The sequence below is a fragment of the Staurois parvus genome, unplaced genomic scaffold (genome assembly GCF_062004578.1).
Source record: "Staurois parvus isolate SC_StPar_1 unplaced genomic scaffold, SC_StPar_1.0 ptg000596l, whole genome shotgun sequence".
NCBI lineage: Eukaryota > Metazoa > Chordata > Amphibia > Anura > Ranidae > Staurois > Staurois parvus.
The window spans coordinates 929,745-952,272 of NW_028318392.1; the positions used below are offsets into that span (position 1 = coordinate 929,745).

At 41.1% G+C, this 22,528-nt stretch overlaps 1 protein-coding gene across 1 annotated transcript in view; it reads right to left on the reverse strand.

The window, feature by feature from the left end:
- DMRT1 (doublesex and mab-3 related transcription factor 1) overlaps nucleotides 1–22,528 on the reverse strand; it is a 131,470-nt gene that overhangs the window by 39,717 nt on the left and 69,225 nt on the right. Inside the window, exon 4 of the mRNA XM_089692569.1 lies at nucleotides 8,917–9,082. Within this exon, the coding sequence (XP_089548695.1) occupies nucleotides 8,917–9,082 (166 nt within the window). The remainder of the gene's footprint in view (nucleotides 1–8,916; nucleotides 9,083–22,528) is intronic.

Here is a 22,528-nt window from a genome sequence, read left to right on the forward strand (position 1 = left end):
CGCAGGGTACAAAAGTGCCATGCGATCCAGTGCAGGCGAAAACACTGTTTGCTACGTGCATTTGGGGTGTCATTAACTTATTATTGACACCTACTGCAGATCGCAAATGGAATGCATTTTGCATATGGTGTAAATAACACAGGAACAATTGTGTGTTCCTGTGAGATTCATCTGCAGGCATGGTGTGATCCAGCCTGCAGATGATAGTAGTGATAGTAGTGGTGGGTGGGAGGTTTGAGGGCACTGTGAACTCTTGCCATGGTTCATGTTATATATGGACTTCTCTTTTAAAATACATTTGTAATGACCCGCTCTGTACCCAAATATCAACAAGACATTAAAAGAGATTTTCAGGTTTTGTGGCAATCTAATGTCTACTTGGGAATCGTGAAAAACAACTCTTTTAGACAGCCTGGTTCAAATTCTCCACATGTAGTATGCAGAAAACTCAGATTATTTAATTTTTTGCTGCACACGTTAAGACTGTAACAAGAAAATTACAAAAGAAAAGTCTAAAATTACACTGTACTGAGTTGCAACAAATAAACATTCGGCAGTACAATCTATTGCTACATCCTGCATAAGAAAATTCAGGACCTACAGTATAGGTATGGGGAAACACGTGACACTCTCACAGACTCCCACAATCCAGTCTCTGGTATCTTCATGGCCAATGTGGTAGTAATGGAGATGGAGGAGTCTGGTTTCCATATGTAACTACCAACTATCAGAAGATCAGTATCAGCATCAAGATTTCTGAGGAATCCAGCAGTGGACAAGGCAATGGTGGAGTACTAGAAGGTTAACAGTAGGCAACTTATGGTGCCTTTTACTACACTACTGTCTTACTTATGCAGGCTGCATCACAGTATACAATAACTTTAGGACACCCAAAAATTGTCTAATTCTAGAATCCGGCATTTTACTGAAAATGCTAATGCCTGGCTGTCATGATGATGATCTGACATCAAAACTTTCTGAGTTACTGTCCTGGAAGAAATAAGTAGCCAATTAAGGCCCCTTATACATGGGACTGATCTGGTTTTGCTCAAGCTGAATGGAGCTGCTAGATGACAGGCCTGTATCTACTCCGCTTATGCAGAGTGGACGCGGACACAGCCCGCTCTGCTCTATGGGTAGTCAGATATAAAAGGACCTGCTGTCCGTTTACACCCGACTGTTCTCAGATCCAGCCAGACGTTTGTAATTGCTGGATCAGATGTAACTAGGTGTAAGTTTGTTTACATCTGACCACCCATAGAGGAGAATCGAGGGTCCGATTGGGTCTACCTGAAAAATGGACAGACGGACCTGATTGAACCACTAGTGTGAAAGGGGCCTTAGTCAGAACATCTAATCTTTGCACATGTGTTGGACCTCTGACTTTACTGAAACCATCTGGTTAGTATGAAAGCTGAAAGCCAGACAATTATCATTATTATAAGGACAGGTGAGAAATCGAACCCTGTTTATTTCTCTGAACATAGATTTTAAAAACATAAAAAAAATTAAGCAGTGAGAAAAATCTAATGTCTGAGTTAGCTTTGGACTAAAAATAAGTATAACATATTTTAATGCCAATGAACTTACTTTAAAAACTGTTTGGAAGGAGCACATGTAGAAGCTAACAGAAACATTCCACACACAACATACTGTATTTCATGATAGAGATGCTTTTACAGCTACTTCATTGTAGAGCAGATGAAGAACATTTTTTGGAAGGTTTTACATGTCATTTGAGAACCTAATTATACATACTGAACACCCAGGCAATTGCCTAGCCCTGTATCAAGGAAATGTAGAATTATTGGTTCATTAATTTTAAGACCAAAGAGAACAAAAAAGTAGAACTCGGAGTATCTTCTCAAGACAGAGCAGCTATAAAAACTGCAATATCATTGTTATAGCTCAAGTAAATCTCAGAGTGTTCATTTCTTTATGTGAAGCAGAGATGGTTTATCAGTTCTGCCTGGAAAAAAAAAATCTGGCACCTGATGGATATATGCTGGAAACCCTGTGTCCTAATGATACGCTCATCGTGTCTATTTCTTTATGTGAATCAGATGGATATGGTTTACCAGTGCTGCTTGAAAAAAATCTGGCACCTTATGGATATATGCTGCAAACTTATTTTTAAGCCAGCCCTATCATTACACAAAGAAGTACACCTGTAAATAATTAAATTTCCTACTGCAGAATGCTGCTTCACTCAATGCACTTCATTAGCAGTAATTTATCTGACTTGTGCTGCTCCCCCCCAAAAAATAATTCCTGGAGGTTCGCTTTAAAGTCCAACTCCACCTTTGAAAATTGAAAAAGCTGGAGTTGGAGTTTACACATTGAAAAAAAAAATTTAAAATGTGAAGTTTTCCTTCAGGGGCTATAGAGCACTTAAAATGCTCATTGAATTGGCACAGGAAGGGGGATGGGATTTAGAGGAGAGGAATATGGAAAACTGGGGTGAAGCAAAGACAATATTTACAAGGTCATTATGAAGAAAATTTCCTCCTCTAAATATTATTATTAGTGTGGAACTGTTTGTTTGAGAAGTAGGGAGGGAGCTTGGTCATTTTCTAAATAATCGACAATATTCTTCAATCAAACCTAGACTCATATCCTTTTGATTTATTGTAAGGTTACAGCAACACATATACCTTTCTCCCCTAAGATATCCTTGCTCTCCATGATTCCAGGCTCAGTTGCACTTGCTAAGAAAGATGTTCTCCAACATTTTCTCACCGCTGCAAAAGCGGCTATTCCCCGATATTGGAAATCAGCAAACATACCCTCTCTAGCAGAATGGATTTCAGAACTGGACATTGTCAGGGAACCGGACCATCTTTTGTCACAGGGAATCCATATAAGAACATTTCAGGATAATATATGCACCTTGTCTTTGTTTTGCCAGTCGGCTGCATTCCAAGACTGGATAGCTGAAGAATGCTTTTGCGCCTTCTTCGAGCCATGGTGAAATACTAACCCTTCCCCCTTTCTCTTCTCATTTCTTTTAAAGCCGGCCATTGCCCGGTTCAGCAGGGACCAGCCAAGATTCGAACCATGTATGGGCAGGTTGACTGTACCCAAGCTGATCAATCAACTTGGGTACAACCACCATGCCAGATTTTACATGCAATTATTGCTAGAACTGTTATAGCTGCTAGCAGTAGTCAGGGTGTTCTCCCAGCGGGGATGGCTGCCCCCGCTGGGAGAACAGAGTGGCTCTATGGGAGGAATTTGCCCATCAACACTGCCTGTGTTGATGGGGAAATAGAGCGATTTTCTTTCCTGCAAAAAATAAAATTGCTCTGTCTATGGCCAGCTTTATAATATCTTTTATCACCTCTTCAAAGTAAAACAGTGATATGTTAATAATTTTGCTAGCCCCTCACCACATATGTCCCAGTGTTACACAGATAACATTTAGCAGCCGAGGTTCACCAAGACTACTCTTTCTCCAAACCTACTAAGGAAGCCTGTTGATTGGGCATAATGCATATAGGAGTGAAGCGGGGTCTGTCAACGGCCATCTTGATGTCGGCAGTGGAGGTGCTCAGATAGAGAGCTTGTTTGATATGCGCTATACATAGCACTGCGTGTGCACTGACTTGTGAATGTCATTTTAAATACTGAATAAATGTTTTTACTGTACAAGAGCACTTTCACTTTTTATTCTTCTTTCATGAATTAAATAATGCATCTTATGTGAGTTGAGGATCCATGGAACAGCAGGAGCCATCTGTGGTGGAGTGAATCTGGAGTCATCCTGTTTGTAGCCCGTGAAGGGGGCACAAGTGCATGTGACCCTTGACTAGCCATCAGGGTCTAGTCTGGAGGTAACCATAGTAGTTGGGAGGTGTATGCATGAGTTACATTGGTGATCAGTTATAGAAGATATTGCACAGATATACTGGGACACACAGATAATTTGGGGGTACATGTGAATAATTTGGTGGAAGACCTACTGCTTTGGACTTTATGTTTTGGACTTATTATTTTATAGTAAAATTGTGTGGGTTGAACAGCATCTTTTGCTGCATACTTTACTGGTATTGATTGATGAAGAGGTCCCTTACTCTATCCAACCTGTGGCCCATGACAACTTTGCATGTGGCCTGACACAAAATTGTAAACTTACTTAAAAAATGTTGATTTTAAAACTTACTTAAAAATGTTGAATTTTTTTGGGGGGGATTTTTCGTAAAAATGTGTTTACACTTCCGAAGAAAAATTTGACAGTGTCTCTTTACTGATCTTTTATAAGTTTTATCTTCCCAAAGAAAACTACCCCACTCTTCACAATCACAACTTATTCATGTCATCAGTTTTTGGCAGCACCTATGTTTGTGAGCACCTTTTCAATATCCAAGGAGGAAGCAAAGGAAGGGCAAAAGTAGAACCAAATTACCTGATAAGCATGAGAATTCATTGAGAATTACTACTACATCCATCCAACCAGATACTGATGCATTAGTTTATCAAAAACAGTGTCAAATACAGTATTGCACTAGTTTTATGTTGCCCTCTTTTTTTTTTTACAATAAAAATAATTAAAAAAAAAAAGTTTTATTGCTCAGATACATTATCTATATCAGTGATCTTTAACTCATCCACTTTTTTCTGCTCATCAGAAATGCTTATTAGTATATTTTATGTGTGGCCCAAGACAATTCCTCTTCTTCCAATGTAGCCCAGAAAAGTACAAAGGTTGAACACCCAAGCTCTAGTTTTTTTCAGATGGGACCTGAATGCCTTGAAAAATGTGATTTCCTATACTAACTATAAAAACTTTTTCTTGGAGTACAGTACAGGATATCTTCAATCATAACGGATCGGTTATATGCTGCAGCTTCAGGTGACTGGACACTAGCAAAGCTACGCAAAGCTTGGTTTTGTAGCAAGCAATGACGGACAATAAATACAGAGGGGAGGAGTCATGTACTGTACTCCAAGAAAAGAATTATACAGGTATGTAAAAAAAATCCAATATGCTTCCTGGTAAAGCAACAGGACACGGGTCGTCAATCATAATGGATGTAATGTCCCAAAGAAGAAAATGAGGGAGAGTAACCAATACGCAACAAAAAAGCCACCAAACCCTCGCAAAAAAAAAAAAAAGAATGGCCTAATAAGGTCAATGTGAGTTAAACTACGTTCAGCAAAACTTTGTGGCTAAAATGGCATCAGCTAAAGCTTAAAGCAGTATTAAACCCAAAAGCAAACAATGATTATAATGGAGCTTACCAATTCTTAGATGTGATGGATTTGTTGTTTTTTTTAAGCTTTCTTTCTTCTATTTTCACCTGGTGATCTGGCCAGTAAGTTTGTTATTTTTCAAAAGCACGAGGTCTCTTGCAGAATGTATCAGTTATAGGGATGAGACAAACCATTTACCACTGTAAGCATTTACCTTGGTAAGCACCAGGGGTGCTTACAATGACCAGTTTTACTCATGTAAAACCTTTTTCTAAAAGGGAAAAACATAATTGTAACTGTTTATACAGCATTAGCTGGAGTTTGGCTTCAAATTAGTAGTGTACTTAAATCTGCTAGTACATCTAACTTTCTATTCCCCCTAAGACTGACAATTCTGCTGTCCAAAGGGGCCTCCTGTGCTCATTCATCCAGAGTGGAGGCACTCTAATACAGGAAGTGTGTTACTGGTCAGATCGCCAGGTGAAAATACAGGGGAAAAAAATCCTAAGGCTCTGTTCACAGCTATGCAGGTGCGGGAATCGCCTCGATTCCTGCAACCACCCTCAGTGAAAACGTGCTGTAGTGAGAAAACATGCAGGGCTGCCACTCATTCTGAATAGCACCCCCATGCATGTAAAGATGCTGGAAATGCAGGGAAACAGCATAGTCAAAAGGACCATACGATTTCCCTGCGGGCCACGTTTTGAAAGAGGTGCATACATACACCTTTTTCTGCAGGAAATGCAGGCAAAGCAACCCATTCCAATGAATGTGCTGCTGTGCTTGAGTGAATGCGGCCCGCAAAAGCTCATATATGTGAACCAAGCCTAAGAAAAGAAAACTGATGCAGCCACATCTACAGTAATCATAGGTAAGCTGCAATAGATTTAACTTTTGGTTTTGGGTTTAATACTGCTTTAATATAACAGATTACAGGGCCATTTAGTACTGGATGTGTTTGGATTATTTTGGGAGAATGAGGATATAATTTAATGTCACTCTAAGAACTGTTACACACTACTGCAGAAAAAAACGCATCCTGCAGTACGCATTTTAGGACGCTGCAGGGCAAGTATTACTGAGATGGAATGAGAAGCTCAACATCCTAACTGAAAGATGCATACTTACAGTACAACACCCATACTTTTTTCATGGATCTTTTCTACAATATTACAGGCACGCTTTGCATAGTCTACAATCAAGGAATGTTCTGGTTTCCCTGCTTGCCAGAATTAGAAAAACAGGAATGGTTTGACCACTTGAAACAGGCTGGTACTCAGTTCCTTTACCAATTATATGATAATGATGTGTTGTTACCATTTAATGCCCTTACGCAGGGGTGTCCAAACTATGGCCATCCAGAAGTTGAGGAACTGCAAGTCCAATGAGGGCATCCACAGGCAAGACACCCAGAGGCATGATTAGACTTGTAGTACTTCAACAGCTGGAGGGCCATAGTTTGGACACCTCTGCCCTTACAAAATGCTATAAGCCAGCTTTTTTCAACCAGGGTGCCTAGGCACCCTGGAGTGCCTTCAGGTTTCTTCAGGGATGCCTTGGCAAAAATTCCAAAAAAATGCCCAAAAACTGAAGTGGGTGGATAAAGCCTGCCTTTTAGTTACACAGAGCCACAGGTTTTCATTGCATACCATCCTAACATCCAATGATGTCATCGGTTGATAAGGAGGACATCGGGCACTTGTACATTATCCTTGTTTACCCCTTCCCGACCCTATATCTAAGCAATGGAATCATGTTAGCTGAATAAGGGAGAGAAAACATGGAAGCAGAAAAACATTGGAATACTAACCAGTACCAGTGTTCGAAATTGTATTTGCTTTGGAAGAATAAGTAACCTCTAACATTGGGTGTCCTATGTGTGTGTAGATAATGCTGCGTTTTGTAAGACGTAAGGAGTGGACTCAGGCATTGGAAATATTACCAAAGGTTTCTCTTTACCCTTCACAACTCTTGACTCAACTATTAATTATCTATAAAGTACATTATACCCCGCTGAAGCTCTACTCTTGGGCAAGGGCAACGTCTCCACTGTGCCCTAGATGTACCTTAGCCACCAGATCCCTCATTCACATATTGTGGCACTTCCGCTACAGGGTGTCTATATTTGGATCTCTTAATTGTCTTTTTTCTTCCCAGATGTTGTTAGATCCCAAACTTGCCCTCTTGGAAATTATTCCAGAGGCTACACTTCCAGACGAAATGCATTTACTGTGGACAAGATCCTTATCTTATTACAGAAACGGGTTCACCTACACCTCCTACATACACCCAATGGTATGAAGCACATAACTTTACACTGCAGAGAGAAGAGCTCACTTATAAACACAGGGGGTGCCCTAAAAAAATTCCAAACAAATATGGTCCTGGTAACTAGATTCTAATGAATCCTCTCATCCCTCCCATTCTCAGAGCAAGGGAATGAATAGTTAGATATGAAGTGAGGCTTAGGTGAAGACAATGAAAATTTTGCAGTGTAACAAGGCAATCTAGGAGTAACTAACTAACAACTATGGTTCTGTTTTAATGGGTATTGTTTACAGTAACTTTATCTCTTCTGATGTATGATGGATATCTTTTGTGGGCCTCATGATCTCAAAGTCATATCTTTCATGAAAACAATTTGTATATTCCTTCATTTCTTGATATAATATCAAGTGTAAAATATTTGAAGAGTACTCTTTTTCATGTTAAAAATCGTTCTTTGTAATGTTTATTTCTGTTCTTGAAAATCTGGTTAATAAAAGAATAATAATAATGTTCAGGCTAATGATGAAAGGTTTGCCTTTAAAATATATCAGCGGACACAGCCTACATGGTCATTTTTATTTGCATTCACCTTCTGAACATGTGCGCGTGAGTAGGTGCAGCGTAGTGCGGTGGCAGTAATTACACAGTCGTAGATGACAAAAACTTGTATTCAAGAAAGGGTACAGTGGGAAGCCTCCATGCCAGGCAACACTCACAGTTCTGTGCAACTAGAGGATACAGCAAGTTTTGATGCACCGACAGTGTCTAGGAGGGCGGAATGCTGTCTGGCCAATCCGGACCCAATGGGGAGGATTCCAATACAGGATGGCGCGTCTCTACTTGTCCAGAACCTCTCCCTGCTGCTAATCATTTTCCCTGACAGACGGGTGCTCTTTTCGTGAACTGTCCACTTCACAAAAGCATGCCAAAACTTGGTGGCAGGGGCCAAAAAGGGCTTTGTTAACCCAAGATGGCTGCTAGGGGTCACCTGGATGCAGTGTAGTCAATCAGAACGCTGTCCCAGGGGTCCAGGAAACCAGGCTTCTCCTGACTTCCTCTCCAGCTGCAGTACCACTCTGGTCAAGAATCACCTACAGTAGAGAAAGCAGACTGCACTTGCCTACATGCACCTTGCTAGCCAAATCTCTATAGATAATAGTTTAGTATTAAAAGATAAGAGTACTATCAAAATGCAGTCTGGTGTCTTCTACCCTCTTTCTGATCCTACTGCAGCCTTGGAGCAAAAGCAGAAGTATGTACAGTAAAGAATGTGACAAGAAGCTATAATCCTGATCAATCGAATGGACTTTTCACACTGGCACTTTTTTTAATGCCTCCTGTATTCACAGTAAATCAAATCATTTTACTTGTTGCCTGGAGGTTTTTTTCATAGATGATGTAAACTAAGGTACCTTATACCATTCACAATGTTTTATGTAATGAGCAAAAACTTACCACTTGACTTGGCCTCCAGGAAATTTGGGTTCTCCTCAAAAGTGAAAAATGGTGGAACACAGGTAGGAGTGGGCACACCTTGCCCCAGGTATGAAGGATAGTAAGAATGCATCCGGTACTGTGAGCTTGTACTGTGTCCTGCCAAACGGCTGTCAGCACTTTTCATCTGCACAGATGTAAAACACGTATTATAATTTGTCAACTGGCTTTTAAAAGCAACATTATAGCTAAAAAAAAAATAAAAGTAGCAAACTGCATGTCCAAACTTAAAAGTTGTCCACTTTGCCTGTTTTTTTTTAAAAAAAGTATGTAGAATATCCTAATAATATCATGCCTAAGATGTGCTTATCTATGCTGTCCAGTCACGCTGTCTTTGCAGAGATGTTTTTTTGCAAAATGCATTCCATATTCATAATCACTTATTTGAAGCCACACCAGAGCATGACCAAAGAAATTTTCAGTATCCGTACACATACATACATACATATATACAGTATTTAACATGGTAAAACTGGGAATTGTGACTTACAATTAAAGTCCGTATTTTGGAGTGCAGTACATGACACAGGACATCAAGCCATAGAGTGTGGTTATATGCCATTACCTTCAAGTGACACGACACTGGAAAAAGCTTTGCTGGGAATGCCTCAGCTCTCCCTCCTCACCGGCCGAGACAGTAGCAGGAGCCAATGGCTTCCGCTGTTGTCAATCACAGCCAGTGAGCCATTGAGGAGAGAGAGAGTTGAGGCCAAGCCGCGGCTCTGTGTGTGAATGGACACAGAGCAGCTGCTCAGGTACGAGCCTGCTTGGGTGCCCCCATAGCAAGCTGCTTGCTCTAGGGGCACTTGGCAGGAGCGAGGGTCCAGGAGCGCCATCAGAGGGACCAGGATGCCGTCAGGGGACCCGAGAACAAAAGGGTCCAGGCTGCTCTGTGCAAAACCACTGAACAGAGAAGGTAACTATAACATGTTTGTTATTCAAAAAAATGTCTTTAATATCACTTTAATTGTACAGTACAGGACATAGGACACCAAGTCACAGACAGTGGGACATCATCAAGAAATAAACTTGGCGTGGGCAACAGCATAGGAAACAGGCCGACAAAAGGAAGAGTCAACAGACGACAGCTTGAAGCACCTTGTTGCCAAAGCTCGCATAATCAGAGGTTTGAAACTCCACACAGTAAAACTTAGAAGAAATAAGAAATGAAGTCCAGGTGACAGCTTTGCAAATTTGCGAAACAGATGCTTGATGCTGAAAAACTGAACATTTACATATCTGGTGGAATGGACCCTAATAAATAAGAACCCACTCTTAGAGGACGTAAGCATTGGAAATCCACATATCGTGGATTGGATTGTCAGATTATTGTGTGGGGCTGGAGAGGACACAGCTGTCATGGTACATATTGGTACCCATGGTACCCATGAAAAAATTAGAGGAAGGTGGAGCATCCTAAAAAAATTAGTTCAGGGACTTAGAGGCTATTTTGAGGAAAGGACCTCAAAGGTAGTATTTTCAGAGATACTGCCTGTATCTCAAGCCACACTAGAGAGGCAGCAGGAGCTAAGATAACTTAACAAATGGCTGAGGAATTGGTGCAGGAAAGAGGGTTTTGGGTTCCTGGAGTCGGTTACGGCTCTATAGCAGGGACTGACTTCACCTTAAGGGGGAGGGAGCAGTTCTGTTGGAGGAGAGAATGGCCAAACAGCTGGAGTTGCTTTTAAACTAGGTCGTTGTGGGGAAGGATCAGAGGAAGCAATAGCAGTCAGCAAGGGAAGGTCAGAGAGTGCTATAAACATAATACCTAAACCTGGGGTGAGTAGATTGGTAAAACAATCACAGCCACAGAAAAACTAAGAAGGAAATAACATGTGCCGGTACAAAACTAAGAGGCATGTACACAAATGCTAGGAGCCTAGCTAACAAAATGGAGGAACTGGAGCTGATGATACATGTAGAGGATTTTGACAAAATATTTTTTAACTGTTTTACAGGACAACTTCATGAGCCAATTGGTGGATTCCCCGAATAGAAAGAATGCATTGCTAAATAAGGGACAACTTGGGAACCAGCAATCACAGGATAATTACATTCAGCATAAATCATAGGATAAGGTAGCACAAGGGTAGTACAAAAAAACTAAACTTCAAAAGAGCCAACTTTTCTAAGCTACAATCAATACTACAAAATAATAAATGGGCCCAAATCCTTAAAACAGTGAACACTTAGGAAAAATGGGAATACTTTAGGAATATATTGTTCAAATAAAGGCGTCATCCAGCGTATTCCAAAGGCAATAAATATAAAAGAGCGAAGGTTAAACCTGGGTGGCTAAACTTTAATGTAAAGGGACATGTCAAAGAGAAAAAAATGGCCTTCAAGGAGTATAAAGCTGAGGGGTCATTGTCACCAATATTCAAAAAAGGGAAGAGACATATACCTGGGAACTACAGACCAGTCTAACATCAATAGCATATAAACTAATTGAGCGGATAATAAGGGACTACAACTAAGAATTTTCTGGGGAAAAAAAAAAAGTATAATTAGTAGTAATCATCATGGATTTACAAAGTTTTGTTCTTACCAAACCAATCTGTTAACATTGTACGAGGAAGTGAGCTGCCATCTAGATAAAGGAAGGGCGGTGGATGTGGTATATCTAGATTTTGCAAAAGCATTCGGCATAGTACCACATAAACGCTTAATTTACAAACTGATATTTATAGACATGGACCACAAAGTTTGTTCATGGATAGAAAATTGGTTACAAGGGTCTGTCCAACGGGTGGTAATAAAAAGCGAGTACTCAGACTGGTCTGATTTTTTAAGTAGGGTATCACAAGTCTCTGTCCTGGGATCAATTCTGTTTAAAGTGTTACTAAACCCAAGACCCTGCATTCACTATATCTGGTCTTCCACAGAATATAGAAATGCAAATATTTTAGTAAATACAAACTGCTGAATACCTTTTCTCACCAGCAGTTAGAACAGTCTGGTGACTTCAGCTGAGCACTGGTTAAAGCTTGTAGGAGGAATTTTCTTTCTACTCTAGGAGGATGCAAAACCCCTGACCCCTGTCTGGACAGTGCTGATTGGCCCAGTGCTGATCACATGCACTCTCTCAAGAAAAAAAACTTCCCTAGCAATACACACTAGACTGAGCATGTGCAGAAGGGCTTTGGGTTCAGTCTGTCTTATCAGCGTGGACATTTGAACAAGAGGAAGGGCAGAGAAGTCAGGATCAAACAGCCTTTTTACACAATGCAGAAGATTAACCCCTTATGTTCCACAGTGACTATAACAAGCATGCTTTACTGCATATACAGACTAATTTTACTGTTGTGGGTTTAGTAATACTTTAATTTTTTCATAAATAATATAGAGGTTGGTAAAATAGCTCAATCTCCATGTTTGCAGAGCAATAATTTCACAGCAAGATATTGGAACTTTACAAGAAGACCTCAATAAAATAATGGGGTGGGCAACGACATGGCAAATGAGGTTAAATGTAAAGTATCAAACTTGGGAGCTAAAAATATGAACACAAATTACTCAATAGGGGGGAGAACCTCTTGGGGAATTCAGGATGAAAAAAGATCTTGGGATCCTAGTAGATGACAGACTCAGCAATAGAATGCAATGCAAACTGCAGCAAGCAAAGCTAGCAAAATATTAGTGTGCATTAAAAAGGGAAATTACTCAAGAGATAAAACTATAATCCTGCCACTTTATAAAACTCTGGTCGGCCACGTCTGGAGTATGCCGTCCAGTTCTGGTCACCAGTCCTCAGGAGGGAGGTGCGGGAACTGGAGAGAGTCCAGAGAAGGGCAACAAAGTTAATTAGGAGATTGGAGGACTACAGTTACAAGGAACAACTACAAACATTAAACTTATTCTCCAAGGAGAAGAGATGCTTGAGAGGGGGTATGATAGCAATAAACAAAATCTTAATGGTGATTCTAGCATAGAGAATAAACTATTCAGTCTCAGGGAGTGTAAGAAGATGAGCAGCCACTAGATTGCAGTACGGCATTTTTTTTCATGGTGAGAATCATATAATTTTTTATAATCAATAAGATGTTTTCCCTTTTTGGGAATTAGGGCCATTCTTTTTTCTTCATTCTTGTTGGTTCAACGATACATATATTTATTGGTTTCTCCATTAATATTACTCTTAAAAGGTCCATGCAGTGATTTGAGTGTCCCTTTTGTTCCGTTTGGGAGGATCCCAGATATCAATCAGAGGCCCGTCGGCGCTCTGGCTGGGAAGTTGCGGCAAATTAGAGCCTTGCTTTTAAGTTCAGTTAAAGATTTATTCATGTGTTATTTTACTCCTCTATGTTGTGAATAATTTCATATACTTGGGAACTATGCAAATACTTTTTATGGACATATATTGTGTGTTCTAAACAAATGTATTTTTGATCTCGCAGATTATATCACCTTTGTGCAGAGTCTATGCCCTGAGTAAGGAGTAAAATTACTCCGAAACGCGACGGATCTTTATAAGATTATCTCTGTAACCAAATATCTTTTGATGGTGATGTCATGTTACAATATGATCTTTTGGAAATGGTTTGTCATGCCATACATTTTATATGTGTGAAAATATGATGGAAAATAAAAGATTTTGCATATTTTTAGTCTATACATTCATGCCTTAAAAGTCCCATTTAACTTAGGATGTCCCTCCTGTATGTTTATCCAGTATTCTGAGGATGGTGACTGTTTATCAGGAATTTTCTTCTTTTCTCTCACATCTTCACTATGTATTGCTGATGGTATGGAATTCTCCACCTTTTATACCAATGTGTGGTTGTGTCCGCACTCTTGTCTGTTTGAAAATGCTATAAATAATTTATTTATTTTTTAGAGCCAAGAACTTGCAGACAAAGGTAGCTATAATAGAATGGATAAGGCCAACACTTGTTCCATTAGAGTACTAAATGCTAGTCACTGGTCCAAACCAGGCTGGAAGGCAAGGATGCAAGGAATAAAATATTCCCAGAGGTTTAAGCGCCTACTTTCCTACCAGCCAAAGTGGGCCCTCCAAGTGTGATGATAGGTCCTACAAGAGGTAGATTTTCATGCCCAAAGCCAGGTGAAAATAATTCCCTTAAGGACTGGGTTTCAACACCAATGCATTAAAGCCAGGGGCTGAGAAACAGGCTAAAACAGAGGGCTCTGCAACTCGCCTCCAAGCAGAAAGGCAAAGCTCATTCACCAGGAGTCTGTGTATATCTGTGTGCCAAGTTCTCCTAGGCCAATTTGGAGTGATGAGGACCACTGAAATTCATTCTCTCTCTACCCTGCAGAGCAGTCAAGGGACAATCTTCACTGGAAAGGAAGGCATACACCAGTCTGAACAAGGAATTGCCAAAAACATCCACTGCAAAACCTACGGGATTACTGAACCTGGCCACAAACCTGTCAATTTTTTCTTAAATCTGGAGTTTATGATGTCCATATCTACAGTTCCCCATTTTTGACAGAGCATCAGGAAGATCCTGGAATTTAGGGACCACTCCCTGAGGCACTGGCAACTCCCATTTACTAACTTCCCACTTCCAGTATGTAGCTAGCAGAAAGAGTTGGAATATGACTTTCTGCCCAGTAGAAAATCAGGTTTGTCTTCATTCATGCCTCCACGGCTTCTGATCTCCCGTTGATGGTTTATGTAAGCCACCGCCATAGCATTGTTCAACTGCAACCTGACTGAGTGACTATAGGAAAGACGTTTAGTGTAGGAGAGTGAGTCTTATGGTTCTCAGTTCGAAATGTTGAAGGGAAGCATTAACTCCTGTGAGTACCAGGTTCCCTGGACAGTCAAGAGAGTTGTAGACCATGCCCCAGCCCCTCAGGCTTGAGTCCATTACCACCTTTCAGGGAGGGGAAAGGAACAATTTCCTGGATTCTAGGAATGAGTTTTAAATCCACCATGCCAGGGAGACTTTCACCTACCTGGACAGCAGTAGTGGGTGATCCAGAGAAGAGATCTGCTTCCCACATTGTGGGAATGTTGAGCTGCAAAGGTCTTAAGAGGCCACCCTGAGTTCCAGAACCATCATGCAGAGTTGAGAGATCCCTAGTGGTAGACCTGCGAGTCTGACAATTGGACTTCAGAGAAGCAATTTTTTAAACGGAAAAGGACATTTTTGCCTGGACAATATCCAAAATTAGCCCTGGGTATTCCAAGTGCTGGGAAGGCTGAAGGGTAAAACTCTTGAAGTTTTATAGTTTTATAAATATTATTAAGAAGATTCTAGTACCAAAAGTTTTACACAAGTTTAATATGCTTCCAATATCTCTACTGGGGTCTTTTTTTAAGTTACTCAAAAAAATGATACTCTGATATATGTGAGATAACAAAAAACCAAGAGTTAAATATGAAGTTTTATGCAGTAACAAAAAAAAAAAAGGGGGGGGATTAAATATGCCAGATTTTAAGAGATATTATGATTCAGTGTTACTCTCACGAATTGTAGACTGGATATATAATGCAATGGGGAGAAGTTGGGTAAAAATGGAGAGTTCACTTAGTAAGGCACCATTAGATACGTTTATTTGGTTATCACAGGAATTCTGCACTTGGGATGAGGACACAAGCACTTTGACACGGAATGTATTTAGTAAGAAATGCATAAGCAGAAGGATTGGAAGTTTAACGTATTGTCAATCCTGTTGGTGGGAACTACGTTTTTCCCACCTGGGAATGATATTTCAGGGAAATGGATAATTGATAGAAATGCACGTTTAAAAAATATTGTGGATAAGGGGGTTTTATGTTCTTTACACAAATTGAAAAATAAGAAAGAAATATTTTCCACATTGGATGAATGGAGGTATTGGCAAATAAGACATTTTGTTGCAAAGCTCCCACAACCACCAAGGACCGAGGAAGAAATGTATCTCTGGAGCAATTGTGTAGTACAAATAGAATACAAAAACACATTACCTCTAGGATTTATAAAATCCTTACTGAAATAGAGGGACCGGCGTCCCAAAACTTTTTGGAGAAGTGGGAAATGAAGTTTGGAACAAAATTGAACGAGCAACAAAAAAATAAAATGTTTAGTTTAATTAATACATGGGAATTATGAATATAGTTGAAAGTAATTATAAATGTCTAGTAAGATGGTATATTACACCTAATGTGATGCATAAATTAAGGCCAGAGGCCTCACCCCAGTGTTGGAGGAGATGCGGGAGTAAGGGCATAATGGCACATATCTGGTGGGATTGTCCTAAAATACAGGAGTTTTGGAGGGAGATAATGCAATATATACAAGAGAATCAGAAGATTAGTGTACCAACAGACCCATGAGTTTGCCTATGTAAAAATCAAAGCTTATAAAAACATGATACTGTTCCATCTTTTAAATGCGGCCAAAAGCCTTATTCGTAAATATTGGCAAACAATAGAATCCCAAAAAATAAAAGATTAGATAGAGTTGAGTATATATACAAGATGGAAGAATTATATCACATAGATGAGGATAAAGTGGAAAAATGTAAGAAAGCCTGGGAAGGATGGTATAATTTCAAAAAATCAAAAAGATTTTTAGAAGCAGTTGGGAGTGTAGTGGAAAAAGAAAATAAATAAGACTTTGGGAATGATAGGAAAGAAAGAGGAAAAAGATAGGAGGGGAAATAGTAAGACAGCACAACAAATAAAGAACAAGAAGTAAATGGAAGAACTTAGAAGATAAGGGGAGGGGGATAGGTGGGTAAACACAGGGAAGGGGGATGTAATTAAGTATGGATTTTTGTACTGCATGATGTTGGTTTAAAGTGGATTTGTATTATAAAAATTAATAAAGATATAATAATAAAAAAAAAAACTCCTGAAGGTGATCGGTCATCCAAAGTTTGAAGGAACTGGATCGCCTTTTGGATGTTGGAAGAAATGATCCATGGCTGACAAGGTCGACAAGGTCTCCCTTCTACTGAGTGCCCTAATATCTGAACAGGACCAGGAGTGAAGCAAGCACTTTTGTGAAGACTTGGTCCTGAGGAGAGGCCAAATGGCAGGGTGACAGACTGAAAGTGTTGGTTTCCCACAGCAAAGCATTGAACACATTGGTGTGCAGGAAAGATAGAAGTGTGAGGACAGGTATGTTGGATGCCCTTTGATGCTCTGCGCCGAGTTCACTATGTGAACCACTGATGTATTTATACAATGAATGATAGGAATTCAAGTTAAGAGTCATACCAAAGGCAGTTCACTCATAATTGAGTCGAGTGAGGTCAGCTAAGTGAAACCGGAATGAGAAAGCTGTATTAGAAACTTTACAGTGAAACCAAACTCCACTGTACAATTGTTGACCAGACTCAAAAATTATTCAGTGATAATCATTCAGTATGCTGACACATGCCAGAGTATACGTGCTACAATGTCAACAGTGACCATCTGGCAGATGCTCAAAACACAGTCAACCACCCCACAGAAGGCTGCGACACAGAAGAGAAGCAACCTATGGGCAAACCACTATTTCATATAACTATTTTAATGGGATTTGGTATCCATTTTTTCAACCTCAGTGCAATTGCTGCTGCCAGGCTCATCCAACTAACCAACTGTTCAGTGTCTGCTACCCCACTCTGCCAATCCCTCCACTGGCCTCCATTCAGTGTCCTCCACTCCTCTCTGTCAATCCCTCCACTGGCTTCCACTCGCCCAACGAATAAAGTTCAAAATACTAACAACAACTTACAAAGCAATCCACAACTCTGTCCCCAGCTACATCACCAACCTGGTCTCAAAATACCAACCAAACTGCTCTATTCGATCCTCCCAAGACCTTCTGCTCTCTAGTTCCTGTGTCACCTTCTCCCATGCTCTCCTCCAGGACTTCTTTCATCCTATGGAACTCCCTACCCCAATCTGTCCGGCTGTCTCCTAATCTATCCACCTTAAGACGATCCCTGAAAACCTCTCTCTTTAAAGAAGCCTATCCTGCTTCTACCTAGTAAACCACCATTTATTTCCTCCATCAGCTCATCCCCCCACAGCTATTACCTTTTGTATCACTTGACCCCTCCTCCTAGATTGTAAACTCTAATGAGCAGGGCCTTCTGTTTCCTCTTGTACCAAATTGTATTGTAACTGTAATGCTTACCTTCATTTTGTATAATAATAATAATAATAATAATAATGCTAGAAATTTCCTTGGTCTGAAAGAAACAATGGCAGATCTTGCAAGCTCCATACGAAATTTGGGGATGCACAGATATTGGTTTAGGGATGTTAGGTCCAGAATGGGGCGAATACCTGCATTCAGTTTTGGGATTGTGAAAAGGTTTGAGTCAAACCATTTCATTTGGGGGACAGCAAGCCATCAATTACAGGCAGGTGATGAGTAGATTGTGGCCTCGGTTTGCTAACCTACTTTCTGTAGCCCACTTTTTCATAGCTGCAAAGGATTGCTATGAATCCTGGGTGAAATTACCATAGCCAGGTGATTGCAATCAACTCAAACTGCATTGCAATACGGTTGCTACTAACTGCAGAAGACCTTCCACAATGGAGAGCAAGCGAGCTTCTGCTGGCAAGGAACAGCCAAATGGATAAGCTGGTTCTTTATGTGCAGCCGGAGGCTTCGCCCCTACTAGTCCTTTTTTCTTTAGGGCAGATGAAATTTTCCATGAGTGGAGTAGAACCAGAGGGGTCACAGGGCTCTAGGTAAAAGCTTGTGATAGCATTTCCTCAGCTGGAAGAAGAGGTCTGCATGGTTTTCCAGGGACAAAATCTCTTGAGACAGTCCAGGACAACAGTATCAGAGAGACTTTGGTGGTTGGACACCTTTTTTCCCAACAGAAGAAGGCTAAAGTGCAGATTGCAAGATTTTTTCCTCCCTATAATTGTTAGCAAGCATCTTTTCTTCGTGTACATCAGTTCTGGTAGCAAGCAGCTCACTATTCTATGCCCATAGGGACCTTTACCTGTTCGAAATCTTGAAGCTTTAAGGGGTGACAGTTTTCAATAGAAGTATATAAAATTTGCATTGCCTCCCTTTGTTGACTTTCTGGCTTTTTGAGAGCATGAAAGATAACGAAGGTTCCCATCCCTTCAGCAATTCCTGTGCCTTGCCATAGGGCCCATGCTCTGCCAATCTGTTCCTTATCCTCTCGTCAGTACCTTGGGTACTAGGATGCTAGGCCCTGATGTACCAAAATATTCTCATGGTGGGATAGACCTCTAGGTCAGAGAACAATTGCCACGGGCTCTAATGAGCGACCCAACATGAGCCTCTTGATATTACAGTAATTTGGATGGGCCCAGAATCTTCAGAAATCATAACTTGGGCACAATAGTCCTGCACACAGCACAGCTCAGGGCAGAGTGCTTTTGCTCACCGCTAGCTTACACATGGCGTTCTCAGATTTTAAGTCTCTGGGCCAGGAGTCTTTTGGCTCTACACTTTTGTATGAGAGGCCTTGAACCAAGGGTAGCTTCACGTGGGACAATGCCTTTGGCACCCTAGCCATTTACAGGCCACTTCAGCAGACATGTTGATTTAGTCTTGGGACAGGTAATTTTACTGATGTTCTTGGGAGTTCGGCTCTGGAGCAAAGGACTCACTTCCTATTGTTTTAGAAGAAGACAGAGAAATTAGGCGATCAGAAAACATATTTAAATGAGTTATTAGTGGCCCAGGGCATTCCTTCAATGCTGACGCAGGAATGGAGCGCGAGTATTTTTTCCCTCTTTTCATGTCACCAGTTATCGGACATATCTTCATGTTCCTATAGTCTGGGTAACCCAGTGAATTCTCAGATTTGTAGCAGTCACTGCACTCTCTCTTATGCATTGTAGAATTTTTGGTCTTTGCACTACACCCAGAACCTTCTTGATGGTACAGTCAGTCTTTAAGGCAACCCTGGGAATCGAAGGTCTTCAAGGCATTCATTACTTCAGTAATATCCTGCTGTTAGCTCCGGCTTCTGCTAAATCAAGTTCTAGCCTGTGGGACACTCAAGAACTTTCTTCAAAAATTAGTATAGTCAGCTTCAGTCTTCTCAGGTCCTACGACAGTGTTTATTTCCAGCTAAAGCCACGTCTCACCGCCTATTTTTTCTTTCAATAGAGTGCAACATTTGGTTTTGGGTGGCGTGGTATCTTCCAGGGACAGAGAATATTAGCAGACTGATTGAGCAATAAGTTCATTGATCACTCAAACTGAAATACTTACTGATGATCTTTAAACCAGGGATTTTGCTGTCCATTGGTCTGATACAGTCAGCAATGAATACCCAGCTTCCTTTTTACTTTCCTGGGACTCACAGTCGTCATGACGCCAAGATATGGAAATTCCACCTTGTGCATGTCTTTCCTTTTGATTGTCAGAGTGTTTCCAAACATCAAATGGGATACAGGCCAGGCATTATTCATCTTGCCCTGTGGGTTGAGAAAGCCTGGGTATGGGTCAATTGCACTACCTTGTTGCCAAGATCACCCACTCCAAATCAGGTATTTTTATCATAATCCCGGTGGACTGAAATGGATGGCCTGGAAGTTGGAGGAGGTGCTTGTAATAATTTTACATTGCCTGAAGGCTTAAGATATTCTTTATTGCACACTCAAGAAGAGTAGAGCAGTCAACTTATCAGCACCGGATAAAGGCTTTCTTGCTCAAATCTTCAGGGGAAAAAAAATCAGAATCCCTGGTCTCCATTAGTCTTGAATATCCATGAATTCCTGTAAAATGGGTTAGAGAACGGCTTTGCATACAATTCATTAAATGTCCAGGTTTTGAATCACTCGTGGCAAATAGAAAATTGACCTTTAATCCTCTAGTTTTCAGTTTTTTCTTTCTTAAAGGCTGCAATGAGTACTGGACAAATGATTAGACAGTTATTTCCCAAGTGGGACCTATCTTTTGTCCTGAAGGCCTTATCTCCTCCTTTTGATCTGATCTTCTCTCACTCTTGTCCCTTCTAACCTGGAAGACAATATTCGTTACTGAAATTGCTTAGTGTAATTGCTTTCATGTGCAAAGTATCAGAATTATGTGATAATGACCAAGAATTCCAAGTGCTAAATCCCCAAAGCTATTGAAAGCCAAGCAATCCTCAGCTGCTGGTGTCACACTTGAAAAAGCGATGAAAGAAGTCCAAAGAAAACAGCGCTCAAGGGCATAGGCTTGTTATAGAATGACCAAGCAATTGGTTCCAATCAAAGATAATAGATTTATTCCAGTGTAATAAAAAGAGCAGTATTGTCATCCAATATCAGCAGACACAAATATCTGCTCCCCTTTGGCAGTACAAGAACCCGAACCAGAAATGGAGATATGTGCGGAGCTAATCCCTTGACAGGTAGGCCCCTTTGTGTCAGGGCAGGAGCTGTGGAACGGACAGGCAGGCCTAGTGGCAGGTTCACGCACTGACTGACGACACCTACCACCCACAGACCGGAGTCCCTCAGGACGCAGAGTCTAAGTCCCAGGCTGCCCTTCACCAGGGCCCCTGATGGTGGGGATGGACTTGACGCAGCCAGGAACCAGGTCCCGGCCCCCGAGACACCCCAGCTGTGGTAATGGCCGCCGCCAATGGCGTGTAGCTGGTAGGAACCAGATCAGACAATAGCGTAGCCGGGCAGGCCGGGTCGACAACAACGGGACAAATGGTACAGAACAGTAGACAAGAATAACAGGTCACAGGCCGGGTTCAGCAACGGGACGTCAGATCAAAGGAAAATGCAGAGAATCTTGTCAGAGGTCTTGTCAAAAGCTGAGTCAGATTCCAGGAGAGTCACGAGAGTATAAACAGAGCTGTTGCAACACTAACACACAAGACACGAATGCAAAGAGCACGTGCGGACAACAGGTTTATATGTGATCAACCACACCCCTCTGGGGGATGGACCGCAGAGGTCTGAAGGCATAAAAGACTCCCACAATGCTCTGCAGAAACCCAAGATGGATGCCAGCACATGGAGCAGCATAACCTCTGGGAAAAGGTAGGACCTTGACACTTTGCCTGCCCATTAGATCAGCTCCTTTATAAAAGATAGCCAGTGGCCACAGTTATCCAGGACTTGACAAAGAGCATGCGCACGAAAAGCACTGTCGTGGCAACAGGTACTCTTGTGGTCCAGCCTGATTCCCGGTTGCTGACCTCCACTTCCTTGCAGGACCAGTGACGTCATTTCCGGTGCACCGCGGTCCCAGTTTCTGTCAACGTGCTTCCACCTGTCAAGGGATTACCTCTGCACACATCTCCATTTCTGGTTCGGGGTTCTCATGCAGCCAAAGGTGAGCAGATATTCCACCACAGCCACAAATTGGGCAATTGACACTGCTGATATTGGATGACAATACTGCTCTTTTTATTACACTGGAATAAATCTAATATCTTTTATTGGAACCAATTGCTTGGTCATTCTGTATCAGAATTGTATGCCTTTTCTGGCAAACCCCCCCCCCCACTGTTTTGCAAGCTGCCTTGTGTTTGAAAACAAGGTCATTTTAGGCCAGTTGACCGGATGGCCTTTCTACCCAAGGAATACATTAAAAGTGGATTAGGAAGTTGGACTTAGTCTTTCCAGGTTATGAAAGAAAGGAAGTATTGAAGGAATTTAATCTTGTTCTTTCCTGCCGACCTACCT